The following is a 17,506-nucleotide window of genomic DNA, read 5'->3' as shown; positions in this document are numbered from 1 at the left end:
GATGATATGGCAAGTGTTAGAAGACAAAGGATGAGGGTATAATATAAGAACAGGGTTAAGGAATGAAAATCTATAAATAGGAGTCAAGGATACATGACTTACAATGTGGCAAAATATTTCAGTAATAAAAAAGGGGACAAGAAGAATAGAGAAATTCATAAAACTTATTAAAGGAACTTACAAGAACAAAAAAGTAACTGTAACAAGGTATAAAACTACTGTGGTTCCACTGACCATAACTGTGCAGCCTGACGTCCTTACATTCACAGCTCCTGACGAATTACAATATCCCCAATTCCTGTTATGGACATCATTAATATAATACACTTACTGAAAATACCAGTAACAATTACTTCTAAATTCCTTCTACATTAAAGCTTGTGAACTAATTACATTAAAGCTTGTGAACTCATTACATTAAAGCTTGTGACGCATTACATCAAATTAACAAATGCAACACAACTGTACTATTGCCAGCAAGCTGCAAATTTTATAGAATTACATCAAGTTTTCATACGTTACATTTTTGTGTGCTGTTGGGACTGATTTCAAAATGCAACTATATCTATGAAACCATAGAACAATAATGAAAAGCTAATACCTTCTTCATGACCACCTTTAGCACATTTTACCTTTTTGGTGGACCAACAGAAAAATTACAACAAAATTAGGCAAAGTTACAACTTTGTCCAGCAATCATCTGAAATGCAAAACCTATGTCAGTATGGATGGAGATGCTTTCACTCTGGACACATGTGGATAGGTGTTGAATATTTTACTGGTGCGTTACCTAGGTAAGATCTCATTTTCTACAAGTCTGATGAAAAGTTTGACTTCTGTGGTAATTTTAATCAAATCTTGAGTTAAAAACAAAATAAAAATTCCTATTTGTAACTTATAAGATGCCTAAAGCAAAATATGCAACCACAACTAACCTTTTGTATCAAAGCATTAAAAATATGAGAAGTTCTCACCTTTTCTTATATTTTGAAAATAATGGCAAGGCTGAGATACTCCTTCTGGCACATTTGGATCAGGTGGAATGTTCAACCGCAGGTACAACCACTTCCTCAGGAAGAGATACAGAGAAAGTTCTGATGATATCACAAAAAGATCTACACTTCTTACAAGTTTTGTCATCAGTTCTTCACTGAAACAAGGAAAAAACAAACTTTTAACAGCAATTGTAAAAGTTAAAAATCATCAGCCAATCAATGACAAAGAAGGTAAGTACAACTAAGAAAACAACAGCTGTATCTTTCCAGCAGATGAAGCTGAGTTTGCCTTTGGATTCTTCTTTTCAAAATTGCTCAGAAATTCATTCTTGCAATTTTTTCTCAATGTGATTTAAGGCATACAATCAGAAGAATAAGTGCATGAGGGATGACTTCCCAAACAGTTAACCATTTGTGGATATTTTGGTTGGCAGCATCAGCAGAGTGCGTTATCTTGTACTGGCAACATGTGATGCAGTTTTGTCAGTTACTTTTTTTACACTGTGATTGAAAGGTATCTCAGTTGTTGGCAACTAATACCAGCTATGATGCACACACCCCTATGGAGAAGTATGTACAGCACAACACACTTTTTAAGCCTTCAGATGAAAATAAGATGTTGACACTGTCCTTTGTTCAAGTACATATCTTAGGACTCTGCCATTAATTTCCTCTTAAGAATTTAACATAAACACATTATGATTTGTCATCAATGAGAGAATTGATGACATTCAAGAAAGTATGCAGAAATATACATGTGTTTAGTATTTTTTTATTTGAATTAGAGCAATCAGTACTCCTAAACCTGACTTCTGAACCTTGTCTTTTTGAATGCAAATGTCATGTGATTCTTAAATGGTCCCAGTTTATCACATACATTAGTTATCAAAGCTTCCTGAATGCTAAAAATCATTAATGCCAGAACAATCTTTCTTGAAACAAGGAAATCCTTTTCTGATGGGTTTTGCCCAAAAGCACTTGCCTCACACACAACACAGATGATTCGAGCTGGCACCACTTCCTTCACCTCTCTGTTACACCCATAGTGAACAATATGATACAAATTCTATGCTTTTTTCCACTGGCAACTCTATTTTACAACATTTACACAAGTTCATAAGTTTCAAGCATGCAAAACCCAACATATAACTGCAAGACAAATATTAGAACTTCAAACAAGAAAATGACAACTGATAAATACAGTCATAGTGCTGTACCATGTCAACTGGTTGGATGGCACTTGACATGAAGCAACGGGTGGTGTGTGGCTCGTTGCCTGCTACTGGTGACCATGGCAGGGTGAGAAAATACTCAAACATGTACTGTTCTGACCTTGACACAGCCAATAGCTGTTTTGTGGAACTGACCCAGAAGTATTTGCAATTACTGGTGGGTTAGAAAGTGAAATGAATTATCTCTGAGATTCCATCAGACGTGGAACCTTTGCACACACCTGAAATGGAGTTTTAAAAAACTGGGGAGTTTGTGGTCTTGAAGTCATGACTCAGTGTTGACATTCCCTGATGTTTACCACTGATCAAAAGTCCGCACTCTAACAGCTCAAGTACAAGGCAAAGCGTTTCTGAAGAAGAGAAATCTGTTAACATCGAGTATAGAATTAAGTGTCAGGAAGTCTTTTCTGAAAGTATATGTATGGAGTGTGGCCATGTATGGAAGTGAAACATGGACGATAACTAGTTTGGACAAGAAGAGAATAGAAGCTTTCGAAATGTGGTGCTACAGAAGAATGCTGAAGATTAGATGGGTAGATGACACAACTAATGAGGAGGTAATGAATAGGATTGGGGAGAAGAGGAGTTTGTGGCACAACTTGACTAGAAGAAGGGATCGGTTGGTAGGACATGTTCTGAGGCATCAAGGGATCACAAATTTAGCATTGGAGGGCAGTGTGGAGGGTAAAAATCATAGAGGGAGACCAAGAGATGAATGCACTAAGCGGATTCAGAGGGACGTAGGCTGCAGTACATACTGGGAGATGAAGAAGCTTGCACAGGATAGAGTAGCATGGAGAGCTGCATCAAACCAGTCTCAGGACTGAAGACGACGACAACAAGTTGATGCATTGTTGTTGATCAAACAATACAGGTTCCATGTCTGAAACTTGGCCATGAACTGATTGTTGGGACCAAAAAATCAGGCCCTTAATATTATAACAATAATAGGCACTGAAATTACACATTGTTTTATGTTTAATTTACAGAAATCACAATTAAAACTTAACTCACTGAATTAACTGAATACATCGAAAAATTGCATCTTTTTAAAAGTTTCTTCTACTACAAACGTTAGGCCGAATTATTTGTATAAATGATGAAATTAATAGATATAATTAAACAAATAATACTTTTGACAAAACTGGTAATTACTTTAGAATTAATTAGAGGGTGGCTTCGCTAACATGTTTTCGTGTAGAGTCAGATACTTTGAGAATACTATTAGTTGTTATAATTAATACAGAATTTGTATTTGTTTATAAGTCGCCAATAGAATTTAAGTTATGAAACAATTACTGATTTCACCCTATAACAAAAGTATCAACTAGGAATAGTCGAAATAAATTAGAAAATCAATTACCTAGATAAAACTAAGCACAAAATTAGATCTAGTGTTATATTCTTTAAAACTGAGGGCCAACCTTTCTCTTTTATGAAAATGCACATCATACTCATGTATGTTAATGGTAATTAGTTAAAATTGATTTTAAGGAGGCAGATGGCAAAACAAGAGGGGAAGTAAAAATATCCCAGCTTGTTTTGTCACTTTCTGTGAAGGTTTTCAGTTCCAAGGATACCGCAGAAATGTTGCTGGAAAGAAAGAATAAATGTGTTCAAATAGTTATGTGTTATCGTGAAGAAGCACAACACTGCTAGACAACAATCCTCACCATTTGTTTTGAACAAGGCTTGTCGTCTGAATGGCCTGACAGTAGACACTGTCATTTTTTCTGTGGGAGGGCAGGGGGATAACACAAATGGGTACTTTCCATTGAATGGCACTTTGTTTCTGTACTTTTATGCAAAACTCACTTTGCATCACATCACCAGTAACAATGTGGTTCAAATCCCCTCACCATCCTTGTTTTATTGAATAACACAATACAGTGCAGCTTCCATTCCAATTTTTTTGTGTTCATCTGTTAAAAGTTGAGGAGCCCAATCCAGCCAAAACTTTTCTATAGACTAAATCATTACTAACAATTTGAAAAAGAACTGATCATGAAATTCAGTAAAGCACAAACTCACTCCATCAACAGTGAAACATTTAACTTGTTGAATAACTTCCTCAACATTTGATTTGAGTTTGTCAGTCACAACTGAAGATCAACCTGATTGATCTGCATCATGAATATTCACTCCTCCACCATTAAACATGATGTGCCTTATTTAAACTTAAGCTTCTTTCATCACATTTTCATAAACTTAAGTTATTTGTCTGTAAGTATTTTTGCATTCAGAAACCATATTACACTACACTTGGTGGGGTCGTTAATTGTCACACATTTTACAGTTGCATAAATAAACAGTAGACAGTGGTTCTTCTTGCTGTTAGCATCATATTGGTGCCAACGATTAGGAGGGTCTGTGACAAGATGGTAGGTGTGGGGGAAGAACTGTGAGGCTCACAAGATCAAAACATTCATTATTTTTGGTATACTGTCACGTTTGTTATATCTTCATATCTTATATCTTCATCTGATAGCTAAAGCTGATTTTCCTTGCTATGCATAGTTAAAATACTTATTTTTTACTATAATCTCCTTTATTATAATCTACTGATACTACTCTTCCATCTGGAGAGCTGTATTTTCCTTTCATAAAATGACTTTCAGTGTTTATAACAGTCTATATTTTATTGATAATTCCAGCTTTATACAGTTCTATTTCTATAATCAATGTACTGAGGTACTGTTCCAAATAAAAGTGTTTAAAAAATACAATTCCTTAATATAAAATATTACCTGAATAAATTATTGTTGATTTGTCCCTCATCCAATATAGCTGTGTGTCTCTGTCTTTTACTTAATCCTGTAGTACACCTAGTTTCTTTGATCATTTCTTATTTAAAATCTCAGGTAAAACAACACCTGGTTCCAGAACAACTGTTTATGTCAACTTCTGTTCATGTCTGTAACCACCCAGAAAATGTACAGTTGATGCAAAGAACATGACGATAGCTAAAATTTGAATAGCTCGTAACATTACAAAAGAGTCAAGCACATTGCAGACTACACAGAACTGTTATGAAAAGTAATGAACGCTTGTAACTGTGAATGTAATTAAGGGAGTCATTCCTTATAAAAATACTGTAATGCACTGTCTAAAACTGCACAAAAAAATCTGCTGTGTCAGTCCGATGATTTCACGCAACAAAATAGTATTTGAAAACATGAGGTGAAGTGAAGGAGGAACAAAACTAAGAAATACCTGAATATCTAGGGACTTAGTACAGCGACTTCATAGTTTGGTGGCACAGTCAACAGGCTGATAAGCAACTGCATGACAGCAATATTCAGACTGAATCCTACTTCCAACAGCAATTTTTTTGTTTTGCTGCATTAATTTGTTCAATACATAGGTTATTCTCAGTCAGTCCAAGCAGAAAAAAGCATTTTCTCACCCACCGTCTCAGATTTGGATGAAGCTCTACATTTTTGTTCTTCCTAGGGAGAGATCAAATTTTAGCATCTTATCCCTCTCTGCTTCCATTTTATGGCACTTGCTAATATTTGTAAAATAAAACAAAACAAAAATGATAATTTATCTCTGATCTAAACAATGTGAAATATAGAAGTTACATTGATCAATATGATTTGATTTTATTTTATTTACGCAGGAAGACAAAAACAGCAGAGCTCTTAACACAGTGTTGCCCACACTGAAACTGAGTTATTGTGCGGTTTCATTTTCTGTTATTCTAGTAAAGCCAACAATATCTTTGAGGAATAGAAGGAAACATTTATTCATTACTTATTACGACATAATTTCTTCAGGCTTTAACAACCAAAATATTCTGTATCTTTTGCCCCCCAAGGCTTCCCATTGGAAGACTAAATGTTGTGTGGTTTCATTCTCCTCAACACACGTCTACACTTAGGGCCTTCTTCCTTTGTACCCATAGTGTGTAGTTGTTTCTTTAAGTACCTGTGGCCAGTCATGAGCCCTACCATCAGTGGAAGTTACACAGGGTGTTCCAAAACAATTCATTCAAATTAATACATGAGGTAGAGAACATCAAAACAACTATACAGGGTGAGTCAAAAAGGACTTTACAACTTTGGAAAGATATCAAAATGCATTGAGATAACTTACAAAATTAGCAGATGTGTCATTTTGTAGCAAGTAACCTCACATTTCACATAAAAATATCAAGTGCATTTTAGTTCAATGTGACTACCATTTGTGATGTGGCGAACATCCTACTGGTAAAAAATTTCTTCCCACGAGTATTGCAGCAAATCAGGCGTAACTAGTGCAACAACAGCATAGATTTGATTTTTCAGTTTGGTTAAATAATTTGGTTGGGAAGGAACATACACAGAGTCTTTAATAAAACCCCAGAGAAGGAAATCCACTGGTGTCAATTTGAGTGTGCAAGGTGGCTATGCGACTGGTTCTTCATGGCCAATCCACTGACTTGGGAAGCAATTATCAAGGAAACTTCAAACTTCCATGTGGAAATGAGGTGGTGCACTATCTTACTGTTAGTAAATCATCCCACCACTGTCATCTCCATCGATCTCTGGGATTAAACTGTTTTCAAGTGTACATAGATACATAATACCAGCGACAGTTTTCTCCATGAAGGGGAAAGAGCCATACACTTTCAATTTGCTACAAGCACAAAACACTTTAACTTTGGGCCTGTCATGAAGATGTTCCAGCATCGCATGAGGATTTTTGCTGCCCTATATTCTGCAGTTGTGGGTGTTCTGGATGCTACTGATAAGAAACGTTGATTTGTCACTGAAGATTATTATGTTCAGGGATTGTCTCATTGTCCTCTACCAATGCAACATTTGCGCACACAATTTCGCAAGAGCAACCGTATCTGCTTCACTAATGTGCTGCGCTATAGTAAATTGCATGCTTTCAAGTGTAAACAACTATGCAGCACTCACCAAATGGTCTTTTGTGAAATGTCAGTTTCACAAGGCACACGTTGCATTGATTTTTGTGAACTGTGGGCAAAGCTCACCCTGACCTGTTTGCCAATTATCAATATGTGACGACCTGGTCATTTATTCCTGTTGCAGTGAACATCCCATTTCAACAAAATTCTTGTGGCAAGAGTAAATTGTGGGCCTGCTTGGAGATTCTCTAGTGTATTCAGTGCGAAATTTATGCCGAACCGTTGTTGCAGAGTTTGTTTCATGAAACCAAGAGACATAGCGAGCACGCTCTGTACCAACGAATGTAGTCATTTTAACTTTGCTCTACTATAGCATTCCTGGTGGTGGAATGGAGTGATGATGTAGTACATCGAGCAAACTTGAGGTAGTTTCTACAAAATGAACATTTACTGATTCTGTAAGTTATCTCAATAAATTTCTACATCATTACAAAGTTGTAAAATCGTTTTTGACTTGTCCTTTATTTAGTTATGGTACGTGTGGGCCCTTATGGCAATTTCTGATGCTAGCGATGATTTACCCAGAAGATTGTTTGCTGTGCTAATTACAGCAGTGACATTCACAGTAAGTGCTTGAATGCATGGCCACTGACATTTATGCATGCAGTGCATCATCAGACCATTGACTGTCAATTCAAAGATTCCTGGCATGTCTGCAATGGTACCAGTAGTGATTGCAATTGTAGTGATGAGGTATTCTTCTGTTTCCACAACTGTTTCATACACCAGCAGCTTCATATGCCCCCAGAGAAAGAAACGCTGAACATGAGGTTAGGCGACTTGGGTGGCCAAGCCACAGGCCACCTCGGCCAATCCATCTATTCCCAAAGGTGGCTGTCAGATGATTCCTTACAGTAAAATGAAAACAGGCTGGCGCCCCATAATGCTGGAAGTACGTCCCTTGTCTAACATTCAAAGGTACATCCTTCATCAGTTCTGTCAAAATGTATTCCACGAAGATGCAATATTTCCATCTGTTGAGGCAGAATGGAAGAATACATGGTCCAATCAAGTTATCACCAAGAATGCCAGCCCACACATTAACACCGAATTGCTGTTAATGAGCACAAGGTAATGTACCTTATCAACCCAAATGTGCCCTAACAAGCAAACTATGGATGTTGAAGCAGTATTCACTAATAAACAGAGCCTCAATGGTGTACAAGACCTCGGCCAGAAATAAAGGGTGCAGGGCAGTCTGTTGTAAAAACCACTGTGCGAGCTCCATGCACTTGGAAAAATCTTTAGGTGCTAGTGATGCCATGTGGACAGAAAGGACGAAGCTGCCGGTCATGTAACACATTCCACGCAAGTAATGTTGACACTCATCATACAGGCACAACAAAAAGACTTGTCATAAAATAAAACTTTAGGCCTGCAAGGCCTTCATAAAACGTGTGTGTGTGTGTGTGTGTGTGTGTGTGTGTGTGTGTGTGTGTGTGTGTGTGTGTGTGTGTGTGTGTGCAGGGGGGGGAGGGGGGGATTGTTGTGTAGTATATCTTTGATGTAGGCCTTAGGGTCAAAAGCTTTATTTGTGACAAGTCTTTTTGTTGTGCCTATCTGCAACTCTCCACCTCTGCAATATGGTGAGTGGCAACTTTCCTTTTCATAATATTGTTACATTCCATCTTGGATTTTCCACTGTTTGACATTCCACACAAGACTACATGTAGCACCAAGGATGTGCGCAAATACATCATTTACTTGTAGATGGAATGTCTTCAACATGTCACAGAACCTTTAATTAAAACCACCAAAAGAAGGAAATAAATTTATACCTACATTTCTGAATTTTATTTTATGAAAAAACATCGAACATCACATAAAGGAAAAGGGATAATCCGTAATATGTTTTTCCAAATAAATCGTAAAGGAATGGGCGATCACTTGAAAAAATCAAATTAATGGGTTTTTTGTTTATTATTTTTTTACAAATAATATTTTTTAATTTTTTAATTGAGTAATTAAAAAAAACATTTAAATTTTATTGGCCCTGAATAATATGCTTTTGATATAACTGAAATTTTAATGTATTAAAGCTCCTAACACAAACAGTCTACACAGCCAGTTTTTCAGCAAATAACTGAAGAAAGACCACTCAGCACCAATATTCAAATCCCTTTGATGAACTAAACTCCATCCAAACAGGCCTTGGAAAGCCCAACTGTACCAATTGGCCACTGTGTCAGACATGTGGTTGCACACCGCTCTCCCGGGTGTATGTCAGTTTATGACACCAGAGCTGGTACTTCTCAATCAAGTAGCTCTTCAGTTTGCCTCACAAAGGCTGAGTGCACCCCGCTTGCCAACAGCACTTGGCAGACCAGATCGTCACCCATCCAAGTGCTAGCCCAAACTGACAGTACTTAACTTCATTGATCTGACAGGAACTGGTGTTACCACTGTGGCAAGGCCATTGGCACTCTGATGAAGACATAGGTTTATAAAATCAAATTTATTTTTTATTGACCTGCAAAGCCATCACTAGGATAGTGGATTGTTTTTAGCACTTTAATATCTTTCTTTGATGAATTCAGTCACAGTTTCTTGAGTTTTGCGGACAATACAGACATCAAGTTCCATGTTATCTGATATAGCATAAAGACACTAACCTTTCATCTTTATAATTTTTTATAGTAGCTATAACAGGATGTATAGTGCAAGAGTCATAGGATGTTTAGTGAAAAATCCAGACATCCAAAAGTATTAATGGGTGTCATCCTAGATAGTGAACAGAGTAATTTTCACTAATGTTCATTGATACTGTGGCAGCATTTACTTCAGATGATTCTTTAAGTGTAATATTTTGATTGAAACTGGGCAATGTAAGAAAACTGAGCAAGTTTTACAAATTCAGATGAAATATCCTCAACAAAATTAACAATGTTTGCAGTACATGTGACCATTTGTGTGGTGCTCCCTCCCTTTCTCCAAGGGAACAAGGCAGTGTTTCTTTCGATGCACATTTGTTACAGTACTATACCATACATGTAGAGATCAGGTTTTCATATTCTACCATTTTTGTGGGATGTTTATAGCATTTTTCAAATGGCATTGTGTTCATTAGTAAAATTATGGTCTGGTGAATGGTGCAGAGTTAGAGGGTACCATTATTATCTTCTAAAACACACAATTTGGGGTAAAGAGAACTCAATGTAGAAAAAGTCTGCAGCAATTGCTAGATTTTTGCATTAAGAATTTGAATAAATTCAGTGTATACTGCCCAATATAAATTATTTTCTTTTACGCTGCCTTTTCTCTGTACTTCCAACATCTTTTAGTGCTCGTAAATCTCTAGACTGTTCATCACTTTGTTAAAAATTGTAACTAAATCAGTTACATCAGATTTTGGTTTTGGTCGTCTTTTCATGCTCGATTCCACTGAGAAACCCTTTCACTGAAAATGATTTTGTGCTTGCCATATCTTAGAAACTATTTTGAATTTTTTCCCAAGACCAGTTCTACAATGCTGTGATAGTCGGCAACTGAACATTGTACCTCAGCGTAAACTGTTCCTTATCTTACCAACCAGCAAGTCCATATCCCATCAAGATTTGTAGCTTGTAAATATTACCATATGTGATCCTTTGGAATACTCATTGAATATAATAGAAAAGAGCATGGTGTTATCGTACAATTTATGCATCCTTCAAGAGCTTCACCATCACTCCATTGGCCCAATCCAAATGATATTTTTCCAGTTCTCATTACTCATGTTCTTCATAACATAAAACATCAATTGAAAAAGCTTGCCACTTTTCAGAGGAGTGTTTGCATTCTATTGAAAAAAAAGGTTACTGCTGTAAATCACATCTGCTGTATGTAGTAGTCGTGTTTAAAAATGTTTCATTAACTTTTTTTTTTTCTGCAAGTTTAGTCACTTAAAATTTCAGTTAAGTCAAAAGCATTTTATCCAGAACCTTTGAAATTTCAGTGGTTTATTATAGGATGTCAAGAAATATAAAAATAATAATGTCTGTTAAAAAAAAGGAACAAAACACAAAAACTGATTAATTTTATTTTCTTAATTAATAATTCATGCCTTGATGATTATTTTGCAAAAACACTTAATATCTGACATTATGGTGGACCTTGTTTTTACAAAATAAAAATACAAAAAATTTAAGTATACATTTTTCCTGTCTTTGTGGTTTTACTTAAAAGTGTGAGATTCTTTTACAATCCTTATACTAAAAGCCAACTTAAGCCTCAGGTAACGCAAGCCACCACCCTTGGCACCAGAACGAGTATTTAACTATTCAATTCCAAACAGATTGTAATTGTTAATTTATTTTCAAAATGTTAGCAACTACCTTGTGTCATTACAATGATAAATATAACAAAACTTCCAAATACCAAAGTGTCATAAAATGAAAGTGAGAGACAAAATGCTAAAATCTGGCACTGTTACTTAACTCCACAGAGAAATCAAATAAGCCAAGTTTCATCCAAACTTGAGATGGTCGGTGACATGGCCTGGCTGGCTTGACCTCTACAGAAACATGAAATTAACGCAATGAATAGTTCATGGTTTCATGGTTCTTAATAACAATTTTTTGACCCTCAAAAGGGCGCAGCATATAACTACTTAATGCCCAGACCAAAGGCCCTCCCTCCACTTCAGTGACTTTCTGCACTCTGCAAGGGAACCATTCTACAAGGTGAAAAATAAATATTTCACTTTTGCCACCTCCTCCCAGGCAGCAAGAACCACATTACAAAGGTCATTATAGGTTCTTGGCACAGGGTCAGGCCAGTTTTATCATATGGTACATTTCTTCTTTGCCCGGATTTTTTCAATGGGGTTGAAGTCTGGTGCAGGAGGTGACCAGATGAGAAATCACAATTTTTTTCCCTAAAAATATTAAAACTGTGTGCTGCATCCATATTCAAACCTGGAGCCTCTGCCTTTCACAAGCTAGTGCACTACCAACTGAGCTATCCTAAAATGATTGGCGACAGACCCTTACAGCAAACTTCCCAGGTTTGGGTCCTGGTCCGGTAAACAGTTTTAATCTGCCAGGAAGTTTCAAACTGGTTCACACTACATTGCAGAGTGGAAGTGCCTTCTGGGAACAATGTACCGGGCTGTCGATAAGCCTAGAGCATTTTTCAAAAAATGGCTCTGAGCACTATGGGACTCAATATCTCTGGTCAACAGTCCGCTAGAACTTAGAACTACTTAAACCTAACTAACCTAAGCACATCACACACATCCATGCCCGAGGCAGGATTCGAACCTGCGACCGTACCGGTCACACGGTTCCATGAAACGTAACAGCTTATTCTTCATATGATTCTAAGAATTACTTTAACAACGAAAATAATCAAATACTGATAATATAATGTAAATGTATATGTTGCAGTCAAAACCCATTTTTAGCTAGAACATGTTCTTGCTAGTTAAAACTAGTTTTTACTGAGACACTTGGTCAAAACACGTTTTGCCTAGTTAAAACTAGTTTTAACTGACTTTCGCTTTTGACCAGCAGTAAATTCTAGTTGTAACTAAGATTATCAGTATCAACTTGTAAGAACACATTCTAACTAAATTATACAGAACTAGTTTTCACTAAATTTATTTAGGGGCAAATATTAAAATTAAGAGCAACTACATGTTGATTGAAATAAAAAGCAGCATTTTTGTATTGTGTAATTCAATATTTATTGGAATACTGATCATACATACAAACACATTCCAGATAGTGAAAATAAGAAGGCGCCAACACGAAAATGACGAGTGCTGCAAACTGGATTACAATGGGAAAAACGTAAGAAGAGAAATGCGTATGTATTGTAAAGAGTGAGATGTTGAATTGTATGCAATACCATGCTTTGAGCAATACCATACAAAGAGTCATTTCTAATAAATATTCTTCAAGAAACTGTGTTCCTCATTATATAAAAATTAATAATAATTAATTTTTAATTCTGCAACAGTTTTACTACTGTGAAAACCTTTGAAATGTTAGGTATTCAGTTGTTAGATAATCACTTGCCCCCACAACAATCGGACATACGTGTGTCAAATACGCGCCGCTACAACACACAGTAGAGGCGCGGAGAGAATTACGAGGGGCATTGGAAGAGTTCGTGAAAAAAAAAAAAAATACTTATATGTGTGGGGTAAACCTTTTTTATTTTTCAACATAGTCTCCTCTTAGACTTATACACTTTGTCCAACACTGTTCTAATTTGTTGAGCCCTTCTGAATAATAGGAATTATCCAAATCTGCAGAATAGCTATTAGTTGCTGCAATCACCTACTCATTTGAATAAAATCTTTGTCCCGGCACCCACTTCTTCAAATTGGGGAACAAATAGTAGTCAGAGGGAGCCAAGTCTGGAGAATAGGAGGGGGACGTGAAATGAGTTGGAATCCTATTTCCATTAATTTTGTGACCACAACTGCTGAGGTGTGTGATGGTGCATCGTCGTGATGGAAAAGGACTTTTTTGCGGTCCTATCGCCAGCGTTTTTCTTGCAGCTGAGTTTACAAACTGTTCAATAATGATAAATAATATGCATCTGTTATAGTTTTACCCTTTTCCAGATAACTGATGAGGATTGTCCCTTGTGCATCCCAAAAGACAGTCACCATAACCTTACAACAGTAGGAATGGTCTTCGCCTTTTTTGGTGCAGATTCTCCCTTGGTAACCCATTGTTTAGAATATTGTTTGGTCTCAAGAGTATAGTAGTGTATCCATGTTCCATCCACAGTGACAGAACAACGCTTAAAGTCCTGCGGATTCTTCCTGAACAGCTGCAAACCATCCTGGCAACATTTCACACGATTCCGTTTTTGGTCAAGCATGAGAAATCGCGGAACACATCTTGCAGATAGCTTTCTCATGTACAAATGTTTATGCAAAATATTATGTACCCGTTCATTCGAGATGCCCAAAGCACTAGCAATCTCACGCACCTTAAATCTTTTGTCATCCATCACCATATCACGGATTTTATCAATAATTTCTGGAGTGTTAACCTCCACAGGGCGTCCAGAACATTCAGCATCACTTTTACCCATATGGCCTCTCCGAAAATTTTGAAACCACTTATAAACTCTTCTAATCGAAGGTGCAGAGTCACCGTAATGTTTTCAAGCTTCTCTTTAGTCTCCTGAGGCATTTTGCCTTTCATAAAGTAATGTTTAATCACTACTCAAATCTCTTTTTCGTCCTTTTTTGACAATCACTCGACTTCTTTGCTTCACACGAATGCCAAACACACAGAAATAGACCAATATGGCTGAAACTTTGTGCGAGTTCTTTCCAAAAATGCTACTAACTAAACATGACCTCAACAAGCGCTGATGGTGCTATATCTCAAGCTTTGCATGGGCTTTTCAAACGCCCCTCGTGCTCCCGCGAGAAGAGTTCTAGGCGCCAAAATCTCCCACCTGAGCAGCACTGCAGAGGTTGACAATACCCCGCCACAACAAACAACATGGTAGAGGCATTAAGCATGTGCAGATCAGCTTGTAGGTATTTATTATGGCAGGTCTAAATCAAGGAAGGCGATGGAAGGAAGAATTTGTGAGAAGGATGTTACAGATTGAAGAGCACGACAAATGAGAAAACCACTAGAATGTTATGACAAAATAATCTCATGATAAATTAGTGGATGAAATTGAAGAAGCACAATCAGCTGAGAAAAAGATACAGAAGCAATACAAAAGGTTAAATAGATTCGAGGTTATTAATATTTTTGGGACCAGGAAGTTAGTGACAAGAAAAGAGCCTGTGAAGTTCTACTTATGTGTCAAAGAAATTTTCGACATTATTGAAGCAGCTCATCAGGCTATCGGTCAAGGAGGTCGAGACAGATTAAAGGTTGAAACTTTAAGAAAATATGCAAACATAACAGTGAGACAATAAACATTTATCGGTCTATATGTGAAACTTGTCAGGGCAATAGGAGCGTTAAGACAAAGGAGCATGTTTCGAAACCTATACTTCATTCAGAAATGAACAGTCATTGCCAAGTTGATCTGATCGACATGCAAACTCAAGAAGATCGTGGATTTAAGTATATAATGGTGTATCAGGACCACATGACAAAATTTGTTTTGTTATGTGAACTGCAAAGCAAGAGGCCACAGCAATTGGCACATCATTTAGCAGATATATTTTTGACATTTGGTGCTCCTTGTATTTTACACTCTGCCAACGGCATAGAATTTGTTAATTCTGTCATAAATATAAATGAGCTGGCTGTTTTTTGGCCTGAGTGTAAACTGGTTCACGGAAAACCGAGGCACAGCCCAGTAAATGAGAACTGGAACTATCACAGAGGAGATAGCGGTTAAGACTAGTAGCAATGAACAGATTACAGCTGCAGCCAGACAAGAAGATGCAGAAGCTTTGCCCAGTACAAGTATACAGTTTCCAACAACAGCAGCAGCCAATCAAGAGGATCCAGAAGCTGTAGCTAGTAAGAGTGTAGAGCCTCAAATAACTCCAGCTTTTCACAAGGATCCAGAAGCTGAAGCTATTATGAAACGACAATCTCAAATATGAACAGCTAAAGAAAACGCTCATGAAAACCTGACGAAACAGGCCAAAAGAATGAAGATGGCTTCAGATTCAATACAAGCCACTATAGAAATCGGTGACAATATAATTATACAGACTCCTGTTATTGACAGAGCAAAAGCAGATCTCCCCAATATTATTGGGATACTTGACAAATTGTATTGCAGCTATGTGTTTCTGAATTGATTTCAATAATCAAGGGCAAATTTCAGACATATTCATTACTTCATTGATTTAATGCTCTGAAAATGTTGCTAACTATTCAAGTAATTAATTAATATTTTAAGTCTTAATACTTACACTGTAATATATTTTATAATATGTATTAAGTACCTAATCACCTTTCAAACAAGCTAATTAAAAGTTCTCGTTCAGATCCAAATTCGGTGTGTCCAAAGAGAACTTATGCTGCTGGATGACATGTCAGAGACGAAGGTATCATTAAGAACTGCTGCCAAGATGGCAGCCTTAGGATCAGGATAAGGATTTGTTCGCTGTGTGTGTAAGAAGGCATGTACTTCAAAAAGGTGCTTTTGTAGGAAAAAAGGAAACCTTTGTAACTCAAAATGTCATGACAGTTTGCCTTGCAATAACAAATAATCAAAATTTAATTGATACATTTTTTCGGTACAGTTCTCTTTTATTAAGACCGTAGCAACTTTTGTCAAATGTATGAGTGATTAAGTTACTTTTTAGTGTATGATTATTTTGTTTCTGCTTTCGTAACTAATACTGTTAATATGACTCTGTAATGTTCCTTAAAATGTTTTTTCAGTGTATAGTTATTTTTGTATTGCTGTATCATCATCATCATCATCATCATCATTTAAGACTGATTATGCCTTTCAGCGTTCAGTCTGGAGCATAGCCCCCTTATAAAATTCCTCCATGATCTCCTATTCAGTGCTAACATTGGTGCCTCTTCTGATGTTAAACCTATTACTTCAAAATCATTCTTAACCGAATCCAGGTACCTTCTCCTTGGTCTGACCCAACTCATCCTACCCTCTACTGCTGAACCCATGAGTCTCTTGGGTAACCTTGCTTCTCCCATGCGTGTAACATGACCCCCACCATCTAAGCCTGTTCTCCCTGACATCTATAGAGTTCATTCCCAGTTTTTCTTTGATTTCCTCATTGTGGACACCCTCCTGCCATCGTTCCCATCTGCTAGTACCTGCAATCATCCTAGCTACTTTCATATCCGTAATCTCAACCTTGTTGATAAGGTAACCTGAATCTACCCAGCTTTCGCTCCCATACAACAAAGTTGGTCAAAAGATTGAACGGTGCACAGATAACTTAGTCTTGGTACTGACTTCCTTCTTGCAGAAGAGAGTAGATCGTAGCTGAGCACTCACTGCATTAGCTTTGCTACACCTCGCTTCCAGTTCTTTCACTATGCTGCCATCCTGTGAGAATATGCATCCAAAGTACTTTAAACTGTCCATCTGTTCTAACTTTGTTCCTCCTATTTGGCACTCAATCCATTTATATTTCTTTCCAACTGACATTACTTTCGTTTTGGAGATGCTAATCTTCATACCATAGTCCTTACATTTCTGATCTAGCTCTGAAATATTACTTTGCAAACTTTCAATCGAATCTGCCATCACAACTAAGTCATCCACATATGCAAGACTGCTTATTTTATGTTCACATATCTTGATCTCACCCACCCAGTCTATTGTTTTCAACATATGATCCATAAATAATATGAACAACAGTGGAGACAGGTTGCAGCCTTGTCTTACTCCTGAAACTACTCTGAACCATGAACTCAATTTACCGTCAACTCTAACTGCCGCCTGGCTATCCATGT

General features: G+C 37.0%; 1 protein-coding gene across 1 annotated transcript in view; it reads right to left on the bottom strand.

Annotated features, from left to right (window-relative positions):
* Nucleotides 1-17,506, bottom strand: part of LOC126272611 (protein germ cell-less) — a 120,713-nt gene that overhangs the window by 41,365 nt on the left and 61,842 nt on the right. Inside the window, exon 6 of the mRNA XM_049975559.1 lies at nucleotides 975-1,150. Within this exon, the coding sequence (XP_049831516.1) occupies nucleotides 975-1,150 (176 nt within the window). The remainder of the gene's footprint in view (nucleotides 1-974; nucleotides 1,151-17,506) is intronic.

This window comes from Schistocerca gregaria, chromosome 1 (assembly GCF_023897955.1).
Source record: "Schistocerca gregaria isolate iqSchGreg1 chromosome 1, iqSchGreg1.2, whole genome shotgun sequence".
Lineage (NCBI taxonomy): Eukaryota > Metazoa > Arthropoda > Insecta > Orthoptera > Acrididae > Schistocerca > Schistocerca gregaria.
Note: the sequence above shows the minus strand (reverse complement) of the source record. Positions and strands in the feature narration are given on the sequence as shown.